Source organism: Mauremys mutica, chromosome 2 (genome assembly GCF_020497125.1).
Source record: "Mauremys mutica isolate MM-2020 ecotype Southern chromosome 2, ASM2049712v1, whole genome shotgun sequence".
NCBI classification, from domain to species: domain Eukaryota; kingdom Metazoa; phylum Chordata; order Testudines; family Geoemydidae; genus Mauremys; species Mauremys mutica.
Window position 1 is genome coordinate 75782935 of NC_059073.1, and position 19947 is coordinate 75802881.

Sequence of the window (19947 nt, forward strand, 5' to 3'; positions counted from 1 at the left end):
GGCGGATGCAAGAGTCCGACGAAGTGGGCATTCATCCACGAAAGCTCATGCTGCAAAACATCTGTTAGTCTATAAGGTGCCACAGGATTCTTTGCTGCTTTTAAAAGAGCAACACTCCAATGCGGAAACTACAGAACCCAAGCCACCAAAAAAGGAAATTAACCTTGTGCTGGTGGCATTTGACTCAGAAAATGAAAATGAAAATGAACATGTGTTGGTCTGCACTGCTTTGGATTCTTATCGAGCAGAACCCGTCATCAGCATGGACGCATGTCACCTGGAATGGTGGATGAAGCAGGAAGGAACATACGAATCTTTAGCGCATCTGGCATGTACATATCTTGCAACGCCGGCTACAGTAGTGCCATGCAAACACCTGTTCTCACTTTCAGGTGATATTGTGAACAAGCGGGCTACTTTATGTTCTGCAAATGTAAACAAACTTGTTTGTCTGAGTGATTGTCTGAACAAGAAACAGGAATGAGTGGACTTGTAGGCTCTAAAGTTTTACATTGTTTTATTTTTGACCCCAGGTTTTTTTGTACATAATTCTATGTTTGTAAGCTCAACTTTCATGATAAAGAGTTTGCACTACAGTACTTGTATTAGGTGACTTGAAAAATGCTATTTCTTTTGGTTTTTACAGTGCAAATATTTGTAATAAAAAATAAATATAAAGTGAGCACTGTACACTTGTATTCTGTGTTGTAATTGAAATTAATACATTTGAAAATGTAGAAAACATCCAAAAATATTTAAATAAATGGTATTCTATTACTCTTTTTAATCACGTGATTACTCTTTTTAATCAGTTGACAGCCCTAGCAGGAATAAAAGGTCAATTTTCACAATGGAGAGTAATAAATAGCGTGGTCTCCCAAGGCTATGTACTGGGACCAGTGCTGCTCTACATGTTCAAAAGTGATCTGGAAAAAGGGGTAAACAGTGAGGTGGCAAAGTTTGCAGATTATATAAAATTATTCAAGATAATTAAATCCAAAAGAGATTGCAAAGAGTTAAAGGGATTTCACAAAACTGGGTAACTGGGCAACAAAATGGCACATGAAATTCAATGTTGATAAATGCAAAGTAATGCATATTGGAAAAACAAAACAAACAATCTCAACTACACATACAAAATGATGGGGTCTAAATTAGCAGTTACCACTCAAGAAAGATCTTGGAGTCATTGTGCATAGTTCTCTGAAAACATCTGCTCAAGATGCAGCGGCAGTCGAAAAAGCTAACAATGTTAGGAACCATTAGAAAAGGGAAAGATAATAGGACAGTTAATATCATAATCATGTAAATCTATGGTACACCCACACTTTGAATACTACGTGTAGTTCTGGTCACCTCATCTCAAAAACAGATATATTAAAATGGAAAAAGGTAGAGGCAAGGGCAACAAAAATTATTAGGGGCATGAAACAACTTCCATATGAGGAGATTAAAAAAACTGGGGCTTTTCAGCTAGCAAAAGAGATGATTAAGTGGGGCTATGAGCAAGGTCTATGGTTTTCAACCTTTTTTTTCCTAGCGACCCAGTTGAAGATTGTTGATGCCCGTGACCCAACGGAGCTGGTGATGAGGGTTTTGGAGTGTGGGAGGGACTCACAGCTGGGGCAGAGGGTTGGTGTGTGGGGGTGAGGGCTGCAGGGTGGGGTCAGGGATGAGGGTGTGGGCTGCTCTCGATCAGCGGTGCAGCGGGGGTGCTAAGGCAGGCTTCCTGCCTGTCCTGGCACTGTAGACCACGCTGTGCCCTGGAAGCGGCCAGCAGCAGGTCCAGCTCCTAGGCAGAGGCGCGCAAGTGGCTCTGCGCAGCTCTCGCCCACAGACCACCTCCCCCAGCTCCCAGTGGCCAATTCCCGGTCAATGAGAGTGCGGAGCCAGTGCTTGGGATGGGGGCAGCATGCAGAGCACCATGGTCCTCCTGCCTAGGAGCCGGACCTGCTGCTGGCCACTTCCAGGATGCACCACAGTGTCAGAACAGGTAGGGACTAGTCTGCCTTAGCCAGGCAGCACTGCTGACAGGACTTTTAATGGCCCGGTCAGCAGTGCTGACCAGAGCTGCCACGACCAAGTGCTTTACATTCCGCAACCCTGCAGTTTGAAAACCACTGGTCTATAACATCATGAATGGTGTGGAGAAAGTGAATAAGGAAGTGTTTACTTCTTCACATAACACAAGAACCAAGGGTCACCCCATGAAATTAAAAAGCAACAAAAGGAAATACTTCTTCACACCGCACACACTGTCAACCTGTGGAACTTGTCAGGGGATATTGTGAAGGCCAAAAGTATAACTGGGTTCAAAAAAGAGAATTAGGTAAATTCATGGAAGATAGCCATTGATGGACCTATTAGCCACCCAATGCTCTGGGAGTCGCTAAACCTCTGAGGCCAGAAGCTGGGATTGGATAATAGGGGATGGATCATTCAATAATTGCCCTGTTCCATTCATTCCCTCTAAAGCATGTGGCAGCAGCCACAGTTGGAAGACTGGATATGGGCCAGATAGACCACTGGTCTGACCCAATACTGACATTCTTATGTAAGGGAAAATCTCTAGTCCCCAAATGGACTATTAGAGAGTACTTGCGGTACCTTAGAGACTAAATTTATTTAGGCATAAGCTTTCTTGGGTTAAAACCCACTTCATCAGATGCACGCAGTGGAAAATACAGTAGGAAGATAGATCTACACAGAGAACATGAAAAAAATGGGGGTTGCCATACCAACTCTAACGAAACTACTCAATTAAGGTGGCTATTATCAGCAGGAGGAAAAAAAACTTCTGTAGAGATAATCCAGATGGCCCATTTCAAACAGTTGACAAGACGGTGTGAGTAACAGTAGGGGAAAAATTAGCATGGGCAAATAGGTTTTAGTTTGTGTAATGACCCATCCACTCCCAGTCTTTATTTAAGCCTAATTTAATGGTGTCCAGTTTGCAAATTAATTCCAGTTCTGCAGTTTCTCGCTGGAGTCTATTTTTGAAGTTTTGTTGTTGAAGAATTGCGACTTTTAGGTCTGTAACTGAGTGTCCAGGGAGGTTGAAATGTTCTCTGACTGGTTTTTGAATGTTATAATTCTTGATATCTGATTTGTGTCCATTTACTCTTTTGCGTAGTGACTGTCCAGCCTCGCCAATGTACATGGCATAGGGGCATTGCTGGCACATGATGGCACATATCACATTGGTAGATGTGCAGGTGAACGAGCCCCTGATGGTGTGGCTGATGTGATTAGGTGCTATGATGGTGTCACTTGAATAGATATGTGGACAGAGTTGGCAATGGGCTTTGTTGCAAGGATAAGTTCCTGGGTTAGTGTTTTTGTTGTATGGTGTGTGGTTGCTGGTGAGTGAGTATTTGCTTCAGGTTCGGGGGCTGTCTGTAGGCGAGGACTGGCCTGTCTCCCAAGGTCTGTGAGAGTGAGGGATCATCCTTCAGGATAGGTTGTAGATCCTTGATGATGCGCTGGAGAGGTTTTAGTTGGGGGCTGAAGGTGACAGCTAGTGGCGGTTTGTTACTTTCTTTGCTGGGCCTATCCTGTAGTAGGTGACTTCTGGCTCTGTCAATCTGTTTCTTCACTTCAGCAGGTGAGTACTGTAGTTTTAAGAACACTTGATAGAGATCTTGTAGGTGTTTGTCTCTGTCTGAGGGATTGGAGCAAATGAGGTTGTATCTTAGAGCTTGGCTGTAGACAATGGATCGTGTGATGTGGTCTGGTTGAAAGCTGGAGGCATGTAGGTAAGTATAGCGGTCAGTACATTTCCGGTATAGGGTGGTGTTTATGTGACCATTATTTGTTAGCACTGTAATGTCCAGGAAGTGGATCTCATGTGCACTGGTCCAGGCTGAGGTTGATGGTGGGATGGAAACTGTTGAAATCATTCTGGAATTCCTCAAGGGCTTCTTTCCCATGGGTCCAGATGATGAAGATGTCATCAATGTAGTACAAGTAGAGTAGGGGCATTAGGGGGCCAGAGCTGAGGAAGCGTTGTTCTAAGTCAGCCAAAATATGTTGGTATACTGTGGGGCCATGCGGGTACCCATAGCAGTGCCGCTGACTTGAAGGTATATATTGTCCCCAAATGTGAAATAATTGTGGGTGAGGACAAAGTCACAAAGTTCAGCCACCAGGTTTGCCATGACGTTATCAGGGATACTGTTCCTGATGGCTTGTAGTCCATCTTTGTGTGGAAATTAAATTAGGCTTGAATAAAGACTGGGAGTGGATACACAAACTAAAAACTATTTCCCCATGCTAATTTTTCCCCTACTGTTATTCTCACCTTCTTGTCAACTGTTTGAAATGGGCCATCCTGATTATCACCACAAACATTTTTTTTCTCCTGCTGATAATAGCCCACCTTAATTGAGTAGTCTCGTTCGAGTTAGTATGGCAACCCTCATTTTTTCATGTTCTCTGTGTGTATATATATATATATATATATATCTTCCTACTGTATTTTCCACTGCATGCATCCGATTAAGTGGGTTTTAGCCCACAAAAGCTTATGCCCAAATAAATTTGTTAGTCTCTAAGGTGCCACAAGTACTCCTCATTCTTTTTGCTGATACAGACTAACACGGCTACCACTCTGAAACCTATTAGAGATGAGTTACTATACCTGAAAAAGTGACCTTCAGGCAGGGAGACCTTCAAGCTTGCTAGTGGGTTCTGTAGTCTACTATTTACAGTCCCACATAGGCGTTGCAGCAATTTTGCAGTTCACCAGGAAGACCTCTTAATTTTGTTGTTGTTTGTAATTTTGTTCAACAAAAACAGTTGAGTTTACTAAACCCAACTCCTATTTAGGCACTGGCCCTGTACAGGCAAGTCATATTGACATCGGTGGGCAATGCAATGGTATTGGGAACTATCAATGCTAATCCAGTTGCAGGAGTGCTGTCTTCGTTTGTATAAACACAGATTACCACTATTCTGTGACCCAGGACAATAAAAGGACGCTGTCAGCAAAGAGAAAACACATCCTTCTATATGAAATATTTTCTCCTACAAACAACACCTATGATAGAAACAAGAAAAAAAATGCTATTTTTTTTTATTTTACTCTGATAGCACTTTGTATAGTCAGTTTCAAGGTTTCTCCTGGATTATCAATTTGTCAATGGGATTGCGTTGGTCTTTCACAAACCACTTCACTTACTCTTTTGCGTAGTGACTGTCCAGCCATGTGTAATCCATGCACATTTGATATGGAATTTATTGAGAGGCCCCCAATTTTCAAAACAAAACTGCATGTTAAGTTTAGAACTTCATCTGGAGTCTCTTAGCTAGCAAATAAGAACATATTTAAAGACTGCAATTTCATTCTCAGTACTCCCCAAATTCAAAATGTCAAGAGTAACAAAAAGTAATTTATAATTAATGACTTGCATTAGCTGGAAGCAATAGCCAAAACTGTTCAGAGAGATTTAAATGGTCCTTAGTGGTTAGGTAAGGTAGATATCCAAAGTCTTGAACAGTACAGCATTCCATATTCTTAGGTAAACGCAAGCCTCACTGAAGAGGAATACTGTAAAGGAGCAGCTTAAACACAAAGCTGTTTTACTCAACTTAAAAAGAAAAGCTTCAATTTATACTTGTACATTGTTTGCAAGCCAAATAATCACAAATTAAATTATTTGTTTAAACAAATGATCGTTTATAATGTACCATTTAACTATGAAGGCTCTTTCCCACCCACCCATAACGCTCAATGGAATTTTTACTATAAATAATTGCAGAGTACAGAATAACGAGGAGGTTGGTTTTACCATGTGAACTTACCATTCCATTGGAATTATTTATTCCATTCATATTAATTTTAGTTACAAATCTAACTGTTGGAGGTGCTTCTGGGTATTTAGGACCACACTCTACTTTCAGACTGTATATTCTGTTTTCATAGTTTGTCTAAAAAGAAAAAACAAAAAGATTAATGCAGCTTACTGAAAGTTGTTATTTAAAAAGTACTTTAGAGAAACACAAACATAGCTAAGCTGGTTTAGGGAGAGGGAGTATGTAATGGGATGATTTTAACTCTGTTTTTATTATTTTACAATTGATGCCTTTGCTTACTTTTTGACACATCAATGCCTCAGTTATCTTGATTAGCTGATCAATGTGCTAAAAAGGCACCTATTATAGTATCACAAGCACCACATACAAAAGACAAACAAAAAAGACATTTAAAAAAAAAAAACTATACAGAGAAAAGCTAAGCCACACACTTCCTCCCCATCCCTGAACTCTGGCACAAAGGCAAACCTAAACCATCAGGCAAACCACCCCTACCAAAAGGTAAATCCTCTAAGGCAGCAAAGATCAGGACAGGGGAAGAGATAGATGAAAATAAAACAAAAAGGAGAAAAGCCTAGAAACAGTCAAGAACAAAGACCAAAATAAATGGAACTTACAACAAATCCTGTAGAAGCAGTTAAGAAGTAACTATGGTAGAACAACTCCATGAACAAATTCCACAATTTATGGCTTATGAGCAAGAAAGCTCTGCCTGAACATAGAAAAAAGAAAACCAATCCAACTGCCAAAGAGGACATGATCAAGTACTCAGGGCTAGATTATGAAAGGATTTATATGCTATGACATTCAGTTGCGCCTCACTCTGGCAACCAACTCTCCCTTTCTCCTCTACACAGGAGCAATCATGGAAGCAGCTGCTTTCTGTAAAAACTAGTTACCTACTGTTGTTCTTCGACATGTCCTGCATATGTCCATTCCACATGTTCACACCTTGCAGTTGTCTGAGAACTTTTCCCCTCAGCCGTACCCATCGGGGCAGCTCAAGCACCCTCTGTTATCACATATCACTGCATGCTCATATAAGAGGAGCCACCCCCGACCCTCCTCAGTTCCTGTGTACCAGGTAGACTCTGAGGAGGAGGTCCATTCCACAACCTGTCATCATCATGTGCAACTCATCTCCAAGAACATCAGCTACAGAAAGATGGGTAACATTTTTTAAATTTGGGTGCTTATACATGTCCATTCCACTGTAGGTGACTCACAAGCAGACAAACATGGAGGTGGGCTCAGAATCTACCTGAACAGTGATTATGGGACAACTCGCCTGAAATTAGCATTGGCCCTGGACTGAAAGGAAATGGCATACTGAGAAGAAAGAAGTATGGACTGATGACCAGGACAGTGCTTTACAAATGACTATGATCAGCACTTGTGCCAAGAAAGCCACTGAAGTTGCCTGTGCTCCAGTAGAATGCACCAATACTCTAAATGGGGCGGGGGGAGGGCTATATTAGCCAGCTAGTAGCATAAACAAATGCACAAGGAGATCAAAGATGAGATTCTCTGAGTGGAAACTGGTTGGCCCTTAGCCCTGTCCATAACTGCAACAAACAACTGTGTGGAAGATCTATAGGACTTAGTACACTCAAGGTAGAAAGCTAAAGCCCTTCTCACATCCAATGAAGTCTCCTCTCACCTCTATGCACACAAGGTTTCGGGAAGAACGCTGACAAACAGATTTCCTAGTTCACATGAAAATTAGAGACTATCTTTTCGAGAAATTTTGGGTGAGGGCAGATAAATTTTATCCTTATGACAGGAGGGTCTGACACTAGGGCTCTCAACTTGCCCATCCTTCTGCTGAGGAAATGGCAACTAAAAATGCTACCTCTATGGAGAGCTGGAGCAAAGAGCAAGTTGCAAGGGGTTCAAAAGGTGGTCCCATTAACTGCTAGGACGAAGTTCAAATCCCATGGAGGTATAGGATCTTGCACATGTGGGTACAATCTGATCAAGCCCTTTAGGAAACTGGTAGTGATGGGTTTGGAGAAAAGGAATCTACTATCCACCGAGCTCTGGAAGGCTTAGATAGCTGCCAGATGGCAAACTTTGATGTTTTAGGTATAGAAGATAGTTAAGTACGAGGCTCAGAGGTATATGCTGGGGTATGCCTTTCTTCTGGGACCAAATGGAAAAGCACTTCCATTTATGCATGTAAGTACCCCTATTTGAGGGATTTCCACAATATAGAAGCACTTCCAGGACATCCTTAGATCAGGATCTCTCCAAAGGCATTAACCATTCACACAATCTGGTGGAAGTCTCGCAGGTTGGGATGGAGCATGTAACGGTGATCCTGAGAAAGCAAGTCTGGATCCTGCAGGACAGTAGAGGGTTGACTGACAAGGTCAGCAGGATCAAATAACAGTGTTGACAAGCCAGTGCTATAAGGGTGAGATGAGCATGGTCTTGTTTGACTTTGAACAAGACCCTGGGCAGCAAGGGAATCGGAGGGAAGTCATACAGGAGGAGGTCCTTCCAGGGTAGCAGAAAAGCATCTGTCAATGAGCCTGGGCTGACAACTTCCCAGGAACAAAAATGATGGCATTTTCTGTTGGACTCTGTTGCAAACAGGTCCACCTGGGGAATCCTCCAGAACTGGAAGATGGATCTGATTACGTCTGGGCATTAAAACTGCTCGTGGTGATCGGAGAAGGTCCTGGTCAGTCGATCTGCCAACATGTTCTGCTTCCCTCGAAGGTAATCAGCCCTGAGATTAATTGAATTGGTTATGCAAGAATCCCAGAGACAATCTGCCTCCTGGCATAGGGAAGAGTATAGTTTACGCAGCTCTGTTTATGCAAGACATTGTCGCAGAGCTGTCTGTTAGAATTAACAAGTTCTTCCCTGCTGTATGTAGGAGGAAAGCTTAACAAGCTAGTTGTACAGCTCTCAATTCCCAGACATTTATATGAGCCATTAGATCCTGAGGCAACCAGAGACCTTGATGCTGCAGGGACCCCATATGGGTCCCCAAACCCAGGGCTGATTGTGTCTGTGATTAAAGTGAGGTTTAAGTGGTAGCCATGGGATAAAGGCCCCCACCCTCAGACTTTCAGAAGTCCATCCACCAATCCAAAAAATGACAAAACTGACTTTGGCACTCAAACCACATTGTCCAAATGACAACGACTTGGGGCATATACCAACGCTTGCCATGCCTGCAGCTTGGCAAGTTGAACCACATATGTATACACTGCCATGTAACTCACAAGGTTGAGGCAGCTGCATGCTGTGGTGATAGCTTTCAGCTGCAGCACCAAGCCCCATAGTGCTTCGAATCAGGATTATGGCAGCAAGGACATGGCCTTTGTGGAGTCTAAGAACTCCAATAAACTCTTTCCTCTGTACAAGTTTTAGAATTGATTTGTCCCAATTTACTAGGAGCCCCAGTGCATCGAATGTGGGCAGGACTGTAGATATACTAGATAACACCTGAGCCTTGTACTGACCTCTGATCAACCAGTTGTCCACGTAAGGGAACATGTGGACTCCTGATTTTCATATATTTGCTGCTGCCATTGCCATACATTTTATGAACATCCAAGGAAAGACAGAGATCAAATGAGAGCACTGAACGGGGGGGGATAGCTCAGTGGTTTGAGCATTGGCCTGCTAAACCCAGGGTTGTGAGTTCAATCCTTGAGGAGGCCACTTAGGGATCTGGGGCAAAAATTGGTCCTGCTAGTGAAGGCAGGGGGCTGGAATCGATGACCTTTCAAGGTCCCTTCCAGTTCTAGGAGATTGGTATATATCTCCAATTATTACCTTATAATAGGCCCTATTTACCACAAATCTGAGAAACGTCCAATGGTTGCGTCATACTGCGACATGGAAGTAAGTGTCCTTGAAGTCAAGGGCAGCATAGCAGTCTCCCTGTTCCAGGGAGGGAATAATCAAGACTAGGGTAACCATGCAGAATTTTATTTTGTTCAACTCTCTTAGATCTACAATAGGCCTGAGACCTCCCCTTGCTTTGGAGATCAGAAAGTAGTGGGAATAGACACTTTTCTCCCTAAGGCACAATGGGACTTCCTCTATGGCTTTTACCTGAAGTAGTGATTGGACCTCCTGCTGAAGGACAATTCTGTGAGAGTTGTCCCTGAAGAGGGATGGGGAAGGGGGAGGGAAAAGAGTGGTAGAAATGAACGAGAGGGCATATCCTAGTTCCACTGTGCTTAAAACCCACCAATCCAATGTTAAGTGCTTGGGCCCACATAGGAAGTGGAATAAGCAATTTGTAAACACAAGGTGGGAAACAGATGGAACTACAGTAACTGATACATTGCCCTTGAGTAACACATCAAAATGTCTGTTTGGATGAGGCGGCTGGATGGGATGAGCCCGCTGATGCTAAAGAGGAGGGCAGAGAATGTCATCCCCTATAACTCCTTCCCTTTCTCCTCAGTGGATTTTGAAACCAGGGAGGAAAGTCCTGGTGTCTGTATGGATGTTGAGGATGGAACTGCTTCCTCTTTGTTGCTGGAGTACAGATTCCAAGAGAGTGTGATGTTGCCCGGAATCTTTTAGGCTATGGAGCCTACTGTCCATCTTATCCAAAAACACAGAGGGACCTTCAAAAGGGAAGTCCTAGATGGTCTGCTGGACTTCTTGGGGAAGCCCAGATGACTGTAACTGTCCTGGAGAGCAGTTATGGCAACCAGCTTGCCCTCATCCACCATTACTGCAAACTTCTGCCTACAGTCCTCTGGTAGCTTGCTTTTAAATTTTACAAAGTTCTCCCAGAAGGTAAAGTCATAGTGGCTCAGGAGTGCCTATTACTTCATAATCCTAAACTGCAGACTCCTTACAGAATAAAGTTTGCATCCAAAAAAGTCTAGCCTCTTTGCCTTTCAGCATTGATGCTTGGTGTCCTCTATCTTTCCCATTTGTTAGCAGCCACCACCATCAAAGAAGCTGGAGGAGGGTACAAATATTCTAGATCCCTTAGAGGGGATGTAGTATCTCCTTTCAGCTCACTTTGCTATGGGAGATAAAAGAAGATGGTGTCTGCCACAGCCCCTTGATCCAGCTCCATAATGGCTTTGTTAATCAGCAGAGCCACCCTGGCAGAGGCTACCGATACCTGATTGTTCACCAACTCATGGATACACCACCTCTGCCTGAATGTCAAGAACAGAGACCACCCTTCTCAATAGATCTTGATGAGCCCTGTGGCCCTCTGGCAGTGGTGAATCACTTGCTGCCACAACAGCCTCACCTGGTGGTGATGAAGAGGACAGTACATGATTCCAAGGTGGTAGCTGCTCCATGACTTGTGATGGGGAAGCTGTTGGAGAGACTTCTGGCTGCAGATCTCGGTACTGAATACCAGAGAATGATGCCCCCATAGCAATCTTAATGCCAGAGAACAAGATGGTTGCAAAGAGGGCCTAACAGGAGAAGGGACACCCCATGGTGTCCAGAACGACTGCTGATATTGGCTTCAGACCCAACTTAAACTAGGCAATTGCCCCTTAGAATGCAGAGGCTAGTGCTGTGACTGTAGCATGACCCTTGGTTCCCAAGTCTCTGCTGGAGGATATGCCTGCTATCTTGTATGGGACACAGATGAATGCACTTCTGAGTTCAAAGAGGAAGAATCTGAAACGTCTGTGCCAGCCATGTATTCACACCCTACACACTACTGTAATAAGCTTTGTACAAAGCATGCAAAGCATTGGGAGGTATCATTTGAAGATTCATAATTTGCTTCTTGTTATTGTCCTGGTAACATGCATGGCAATATTGTATGTGAAATTATAAGATATCCCTGTATGATGTTATTAACACGTTTCAAACCTCACAGCCCTGCCCAAACTGAAATTGGTAAACAGGTCTGTCCTAAACAAAGGCATGTGCGCTCTGCTTCATTTGCATTTAAGCAGTAAACAGAGTCATCAAGCAGGAAGGGAAACAAATAAAGCTCCAAAACAGGTGAGAAAAAGCCAGCAGTAAACATCCTTCCACATAGACTCTCTGTCTCCTGATGCTCAGCTGGAAATGTTTTTCAAGCGAGGGACAAACTATAAAAAGGAGGGACAAACAACCCAGGGCACTCCTATGTCTCCCTGCCCATTGCATTCACTGCACCTGAAGCAACAAAGGAAGCATTCATTGGACTCCGGGGTGAAGGGGAGGGAGAGGTCCTGACACCTGTCAGAAATGGTCTAGATCGGGGTGGCCAACCTGTGACTCTGGAGCCACATGCAGCTCGTCAGAAGTTAATATGCGGCTCCTTGTATAGGCTCTGACTCTGGGGCTGGAGCTACAGGCACCAACTTTCCAATGTGCCAGGGGGTGCTCAATGCTCAGCCCCTGGCTCTGCCACAAGCCCCGCCCCTGCCCCCTCCCCCTCCTCTGAGCCTGCCATGCCTTCACTCCTCCCCCGAGCCTCCTGTGCACCACGAAACAGCTGATCAGCAGGTGTGGGGAGGGAGGGGGAGGCACTGATCAGGCAGGTATGCTGGGAGTAGGGGTGGGGAGCTGATGACCTATTACTGTGGCTTTTTGGCAATGTACATTGGTAAATTCTGATGCCTTTTTAGGCTCAGGTTGGCCACCCTTTGTCTAGTTATTACTTAGTTCTGCGTTGAGTGCAGAGGACTGCACTAGATGATGTATTGAGGTCCCTTCCAGTCCTACACTACTATGAGTCTATGACCTAAGAAGTTTGGTCAGCAAGACTGCTGAAAGCATATGGTGAGAAAACTGTGCTTTGAATTTAACATAGTTTGTTAAATTAGGCACCAATAATGTTTTATCTTAATTTTTCTTGCAACCATTTCTGACTTTTAAGCCTCATTACTTAGACACCTAAAATCTGTCTCATAGTTAATAAACTTGTTTTATCTAATCCAGTGCGTTTAAATTGAGGTGTCTGGGCAATTCCATTTGGCATAGTGACAAGCTGTGTGCATATTATTCTCTTAAGGAATAACAGACTTAATATAACTTGTGCTGTCCAGGATAGGGCTGGTCAGTACAGGACATACATTTCTGGGGGCAAATCTAAGACAGAGGGTGTGTTGGGGTCACCCTACAGTATAACCCAGCTGGTGAGAGCCACAGTGTAACCCAAGTTGGCTGGCAGGCTGCAGTTACACACGGACACTGAGGGTGTGGCTTACATGCTGGAAGGCTGTTTCTGAGCAGCCCAGGTGGGTGCTACTTACAAGGCACTGTAAGGCACCCAAGGTCGCAGGGCAGGGGTGACAGCTGCTCATTAGACTGGAGTGCACCCTGGTATGTCACAATGTTCGACATCATGGGGTGAGCAGAACAAGTTGGGACTGGGGCTAGTAACCTGAGCCAGGGGATTGCGATACCAGGGATATCATTGGAGCCTTGCCCTTTGACTGCATCGGCCTTTCCCGTAGCATGGGAGGTAACGGTACCATGAGTTCCTGACACAGAGAGGTTGGCATGGCAGGCCTAGGTACTGACTGTAAACATTCTTGCACTTCTGGAGATACTGCTACAGGGAGGCTAAGCAGATCCCTTGCAGTTGCATACACCTCCAGGGTGGATGGAAGCAGCAATGACTGATGGTTCTGCACCAGAGATCTTTTGGGGGACGCCTTTGATGGCCTTGGTGCAGGCTCTGAAGGTGGTGATTCCTTCTTCTTAGCTGAAGTGTGCTCCAGTGAGAGACTCTCCCTCAAATATCTTTGAGGGTATGTCTACCTTGCAATTAAAAACCTGTGTCTGGCCCATGCCAGCTGACTTGGGCTTACAGGGCTCAGGCTAAGGGGCTATTTAATTGTGATGTAGGCATTTGGGCTTGGGCTGGAGCCTGAACTCTGAGACCTTCCCATCTTGCAGGGTCCTAGAGTCTGGACTCCAAGTAGAGCAATGGCATGTGGCAACAGAGGGTGCTTGAACCATCTCGATGGAGAAATTTTTCCCTCAGTGGTACCCAACAACTATGCATGAGACGTGCACACGCCTACAAAGGAATGAAAATGTGCAAGAATTCAAAGAAAAACTGTTGTAGACTAACAATGTCAAGAGAAGCCCAATTTGAAGTTTATTACAGCAGACTAGCATAGACACAATCAAAGCATGGAGGATTGTGGTCAGTTCTACAGTAACTGAATTTTCTGAATAATCTACAGCTGTAGATAGCAATGGCCATTCCAGGCCACTGACATACAGGCCTCCATCCTGACAAAGCAGGTCAGGATCAACCCAAGTTCCATACGTGTCTCACCAGTGCATATAATATACAGAGACTCATAGACTTAAGGTCAGAAGGGACCATTATGATCATCTAGTCTGACCTCCTGCATAATGCAGGCCACAGAATCTCACCCACCCACTCCTGTAACAAACCCCTAACCTATGTCTGAGTTACTGAAGTCCTCAAATCGTGGTTTAAAGACCTCAAGGTGTAGAGACTCCTCCAGCAAGTGACCCGTGCCCCACGCTGCAGAGGAAGGCGAAAAACCCAAAATGGCAACATGCTCCTCAAAACTCTTTCCCCTATCTACAAAGAACCACCCTTAACCTTGTATGTCACAGTTAGCTGTCACTCTGAGTAAAAATTTCAGCTAATTAGTCCAGTGATCAAGAGAGTGTCCACAATCAGGCCAATTAATAGACACAGTAAGGATTATAGCGATGACATCACAATCCATATCATCAGATTATCTCCCCTGAGTGGGCTCTATATAAACAAAGCAGCAAAAGGGACAGAATGAAACAGTTGGAAAGATATCTGGCTGAATACAGGACAGTGCTCATAACCACTCTCTAATTCCTCCCTTCTAGGAATGGGTACAGTCATCCAAGGGCATCCAGATCCTTTCTTAGGGATCACAGCTTTATCACCAGCACCTGAAAGTTAATAGCATGAAAGACTGCTAAAAGATCTGAGTGTCATCAGGAACGATTTTTTATTATTCAGTGCCAAGAGTAGATTTTCAACTGCATTAATCAGGGCAGTCTTAATATGTAGACAGTCTAAAAATTCCATTAAGATGAGAAAACCTTGAAGCTGTACAGTCATGACATTTTCCAATTTTCTTCCCTGAAAGAGGGAGTTCTAAACAGATTCAAACACCACAGAAATTGATTAGTAGTTTTGGCTTGTGGCTACAATTCCTAAAATTTAGGACAATCTTATATTATTTATAGAGAAAACAAGGATACTCCAGAAATCTGAGGGCCTAAAGAAATGAAGCAAGTGATTGCTACAGATTTAGGTTTAATCCGTTGCTCTTGTGGTGAAAAAAGGCACATAGAACAGAATATAAAACTAGTTGTTTAAAAAGACAAACAGATCAATCCATCATCCCACTGGGAATTGGGATCAGCAGCAGTATAGATGAGACAGAGCTTATTTATAATTGCATAGAACCAGTGGATATGCATGGAATATCAATCCCAGCTCCAAATGATCTCAGGACTTCCTTGTGAAATGATTATCCCTCCATGTTCCTATTCACTGGTCAACAACCTTTTGTTCAGTGGCCATGCTGCCATTGTTTCCTTACTCTGCAGCTATCTGATACCTTCATCTTCAAAACAGAGAGGCTCTTAATGCTCTGAGCAACATTAGCAATTTCCTGTTTTCTGCCAGAAGCTACACATTGCCTACAGTAGCTCTTCTCTGATTCTATTACCTCCAGGTGTCTATACCCCCTGAAATTGCATATGGAGTTGTTTGTGCTAATGTGCTGCAGCTAGCTTGAGTGTCAGGTAAAGAATGATTATGTGTAGCTGCTTTCCACATTCCACAGTCACATACGCCTGCTGTCAGCCCCCTATCAGCTCCCCTACCCACCTCCCCCAGAGCCTCCCGCCCGCAGACCCCGTGGATCAGCGCCTTCCCCCTGCTCCCCCCACCTCCTGCCTGCAGCAATCAGATGGCTTGCAACATTCAGGAGGCAGGAGAGAAGAGCAAGGACTTGGCGTGCAGGCTCCCCCTCCCTCAACAGCGCAAGCCAACTGATTGCCGCAGGCATGAGGCAGGGGAGAGAGGGGGTAACCTGCACACCGTGCCCTCGCTCCTCCCCATGGCAATCAGCTGGCTTGTGGCATGTTCAGGAGGCAGGAGCGAGGGCGCGGCATGCAGGTTCCCCCCTCCCTCCCCTGCCTCCTGCCCACAGCATTCAGATGGCTTATGGCGTTCAGGAGGCAGGGGGAGCCTGCGCACTGTGTCCTCGCTCCTCCCCCCTCCTTCCTGAATGCCGCAAACCAGCTGATTGCTGTGGGCAAGGGAGGGAGGAACGAAGATGTGGCATGCGGAGTAAAGGGGGAGAAGAAGCGGGTTAAGGGTGGGGGTTTGGGGGAAGGGGTGGAGTGGGCGGGCTGACCGAGGATTGAGCCCCCACCCCTGGTGCTTGCAGAGTAGGGAAAGCTACCGCTGCTGCTGCTCAGTGTGCTTCTCCTAGCCTACAGCACCTTCAGCCCCCTGGCCTGCCTCATTGTCTCCAGTGTTAGTGGGCTGTGCCTGTGTGAGGTAAGGCGGGGGCACCTCCCAATTATAGTACTGTACTGTACGTACAGTATCTTTGTAAACACACAGCACATGCACACTACCCCCTGCTCCACTCCCAGCAATTCACTGTTGCTTTATGGCCCAACGGCCCTGCTCGGGAATAGGGCTCTACACCAAGCGCTTGCGAGGCCACCAGATGCCTGCAAAGCAGCTGTGGGTAGTGCACAGCAGAGACCCTGTCGTGCTACAGAATAAACAACATTTTATCTGCTCCCCCCCTTCGCTGGAGGGAAGTAAGAACACAGGGGGGTAGCAGCCTGCCCAAAGCAAGTTACAGGAATACAGTTCCAGCACCTGCTTCGTTGTAGCAAGGGGGAGAAGCGGCGTAGAGATGCACAGAACCTGGCCCTACTCCTATGAAGGTAGGAAATCCACAGGAGCTTTGCCATTCCCTTTAATGCCAGCTGCATCTCTCTGCCCCTGCAGCAAACATTATTTTCCTCCTCTTACATTGGCTGCAATGCTGCCCAGGTGCTGAGTGCATGGTTACTAGGGGAGCTACAGCAGGGCCATTTTTCCAGGGCACCCTGGAAGAGAGGCCTTTGGTCCTCCAGGAGGGCTCCTGTGAAAGTAAGAACCTGCAAGAAAGTAAGAATCTCCATAACTAGTCCTAGCCTAAACCCACAGGGCTTCCAGTAGGGGAGCAGATTACCATGGAGAATGACATAGGTTTTCCAAATTCTTTCCCTTGCAATAGTTCATTGATGCTGCATGACCCCGGCCAGTCCAGGCTGAAGGGAGTGAAGAGTAGCACATGCATGCGCATCTGGAGAAGCATCACCCAGCATCATGAGTCAAAAACGTCCAGTAAGCGATAGTGGAGTGCCTAGCAGTACCACTAGCAGCAAGAAAACCAGGAAAACCATTAGTTTGGATATGAGACTAGACATTTTAAAGCGTTTTGATGCAAGAAAAGCATGCAGTAGACACTGGCATCACTCTAGGTCTTACTCCGACCACTGTGAGAACAATTCGGAATAATGCCGACAAGATCAGGGCTAGTGCTCGGTGTGCAACACTGCTTAGTGCTACTACAATAAGTCGATCAAAAAGTAGTTTGCTGGAAAACATGGAGCATCTTCTCTCACTGTGGATAGAGGACCAAAACCACCGAAACATACTCTACATTTGATAGTGATACAAGCTAAGGCAAAAAGTTTGTATGACCATTTGAAGAGAGACGAAGGTGAAGGATCAGAGACTTTCACAGCAAGTCGGGGATGGTTTGATCAGTTCAAGAGGCACTTCCAACTGCATAATATCAAGATGTCCAGTGAGGCGGCTAGTGCTGATACTGCAGCAGCTAAAAAATTCCCTATCTCAAGAAAATAATTGAGGAAGGTGGCTATTCCCCTAAACAAGTCTTCAATGTCGATGAAATGGGCCTGTACTGGAAGAGGATGCCTGAGCAGACTTACATTTCCTGAGAGGAGATGACAGCGCCCGGATTTAAAGCAGCTAAAGACTGTCTAATCTTGCTTCTAGGTGGTAATGCTGCCAGAGACATGAAGATGAAGCCACTGACAGTGTACCAATCTGAAACACCACACGCTCTCAAGGGATTTTCAAAGGACAACTTCCGGTCATTTGGAAATCCAATAAGAAGACATGTATAACTGGAGCTATTTTTTCAGAATGGCTGACTCTCTATGCTGTCCCTGCATGGAAGGAATACTGTGACAAGGAAAATCTTGATTTCAAGATTTTATTGCTTATTGATAATGCACCGGCTCATCCAATCAACCTGGACGACCTGTGTGAAAACATCAAAGTTGTCTTTCTGCCACCTAACACCACATCACTCATCCAACCCACGGACCAAGGAGCCATCGCTGCATTTAAGGCGTATTACTTACACCGTACTTTCGACTAGCTCATCAGAGGCACCGATGGGGAAGGCAAACCTACGATTTGGCTATTTTGGCGTGACTACAACATCTTGAAGTGCATCAATAACATTGGTGAGTCCTGGGCTGAAGTTACTCAGGCGTGCGTGAATGGTGTGTGGGGGAAGTTGTGGCTGTGAATGTGTCAATGCCCAATCAGATGCCCAATGATGATAATTTAAATGTCTACATCAGGGATGGGCAAACTATGGCCCATAGGCCACATCCAGCCCGCAGGACCATCCTGCCCAGCCCCCGAGCTCCTGGCCCGGGAGGCTCACCCCTCCTCTGCTGTCCCCCCTCCCCCGCAGCCTCAGCTCACTCGCTCCGCGGCCGGTGCAATGCTCTGGGCGGCGAGGCTGTGAGCTCCTGGGGCAGTGCAGCTACAGAGCCCAGCCTGACCCGGTGCTCTGTGCTGTGTGGTTGCAGCAGTGGCACCCTAGCCAGCCGGCACAGATGTAGCACCACCAGCGTTCCGGGCAGTGCGGTAAGGGGGCAGGGAGCAGGGGGTGTTGGATAGAGAGCAGGGGAATTCAGGGCTTTGGAGCGGAGCCTGGAGCTGGAGCGCGGAGCTGGAGGTTTTTGCCTGGAGTGGAGTCGGAGCACAGCTCCAAAGCCTTGACTGTATCCGTTAACAGGTTACATTTTAAATGTTTTTCTCTACAACAATGAGAAGGGGGGGCAGGAGGGTTTTAAATAAAAGCTTAGATTCTGACATCACACAACTCTGGAAACCAGGGTCCAACGCATGTAACTATTGTGCCTATACATTATTTGCCCTTGTCCCTTGGTACAGCGTTCCCTCTAATTTTTTTTATGTCCATGTGTGGAATGAATTTTGTTATGTGCACCAATATGGAGGTGATGTGTGACACATCACCTCCATATTGTTGCATGTAACAAAATTCATGTGGTGGGGGCAGGGCCAAGAAGTTCAGGGTGTGGGAGGGGGCTCAGGGCTGGGGCAGAAGGTTGGGTGCAGGAGGTGAGGGCTCTGGCTAGGGGCGAAGGCTCTGGAGTGGGGCCAGGGATGAGGGTTTCAGGGTGCGAGAGGGGGCTCAGGGCTGGGGCAGAGGATTGAGTGCGAGTGGGTGCAGGCTCTGGGGTGGGGCCAGGGATGAGAGGTTTGGGGTGCAGGCTGCCCCAGGCTGCAGTGGGAGAGAGGACTCTCCCCAACCCCCTCTCGACGCAGCAGCTCAGGGCCAGCAGGGAGGGGCACGGGGCTTAATACGCAGCTGCGCAGCTTAGAGGAATTCAGCCTTCGTATATCCAAACCTCAGGAGCCTAGCAGAACACATGTGATGACATTCTGAACCTCTGCACAATCTACTAAAAGTGACAACTCATTCCAGTTTCCCAAGTAGGCTGAATTTGGATGGTTGGTGGAGCTTGGAAAGTGCCATCATTATACCCCCTAACTATCAATATGAGCCTTAGTTTACTTCTTCCAATAAGACTTATGGCAGGGACGGACTTACAGCGCAATAAACTATAGCACTGCTATCACGGTCACTCAACGCTAGCAGTAAAAGTAACCTAGTAGCACAATGCCGCTTCGAGTATCAGCCCAAGTCTCTATTTATGTAGAAGTATGTTTTGTACTCCATTATCATTGAAGCTGCTTGTCAGCAGATTTCCTTAGCATAAAAACACCCCATTCTAAGATCTGTCCATTCACTTTTGGTGATGCTCACATAAAAAGAAATAAGTAATTTAGGA

At 45.6% G+C, this 19947-nt stretch overlaps 1 protein-coding gene across 5 annotated transcripts in view; it reads right to left on the minus strand.

Annotated features, from left to right (window-relative positions):
- UBE2V2 (ubiquitin conjugating enzyme E2 V2) overlaps positions 1-19947 on the minus strand; it is a 49044-nt gene that overhangs the window by 13828 nt on the left and 15269 nt on the right. For all 5 annotated transcript variants that reach the window (XM_045004472.1, XM_045004469.1, XM_045004468.1 and 2 more), the window contains exon 3: positions 5803-5928. In XM_045004472.1, the coding sequence (XP_044860407.1) occupies positions 5803-5928 (126 nt within the window). The remainder of the gene's footprint in view (positions 1-5802; positions 5929-19947) is intronic.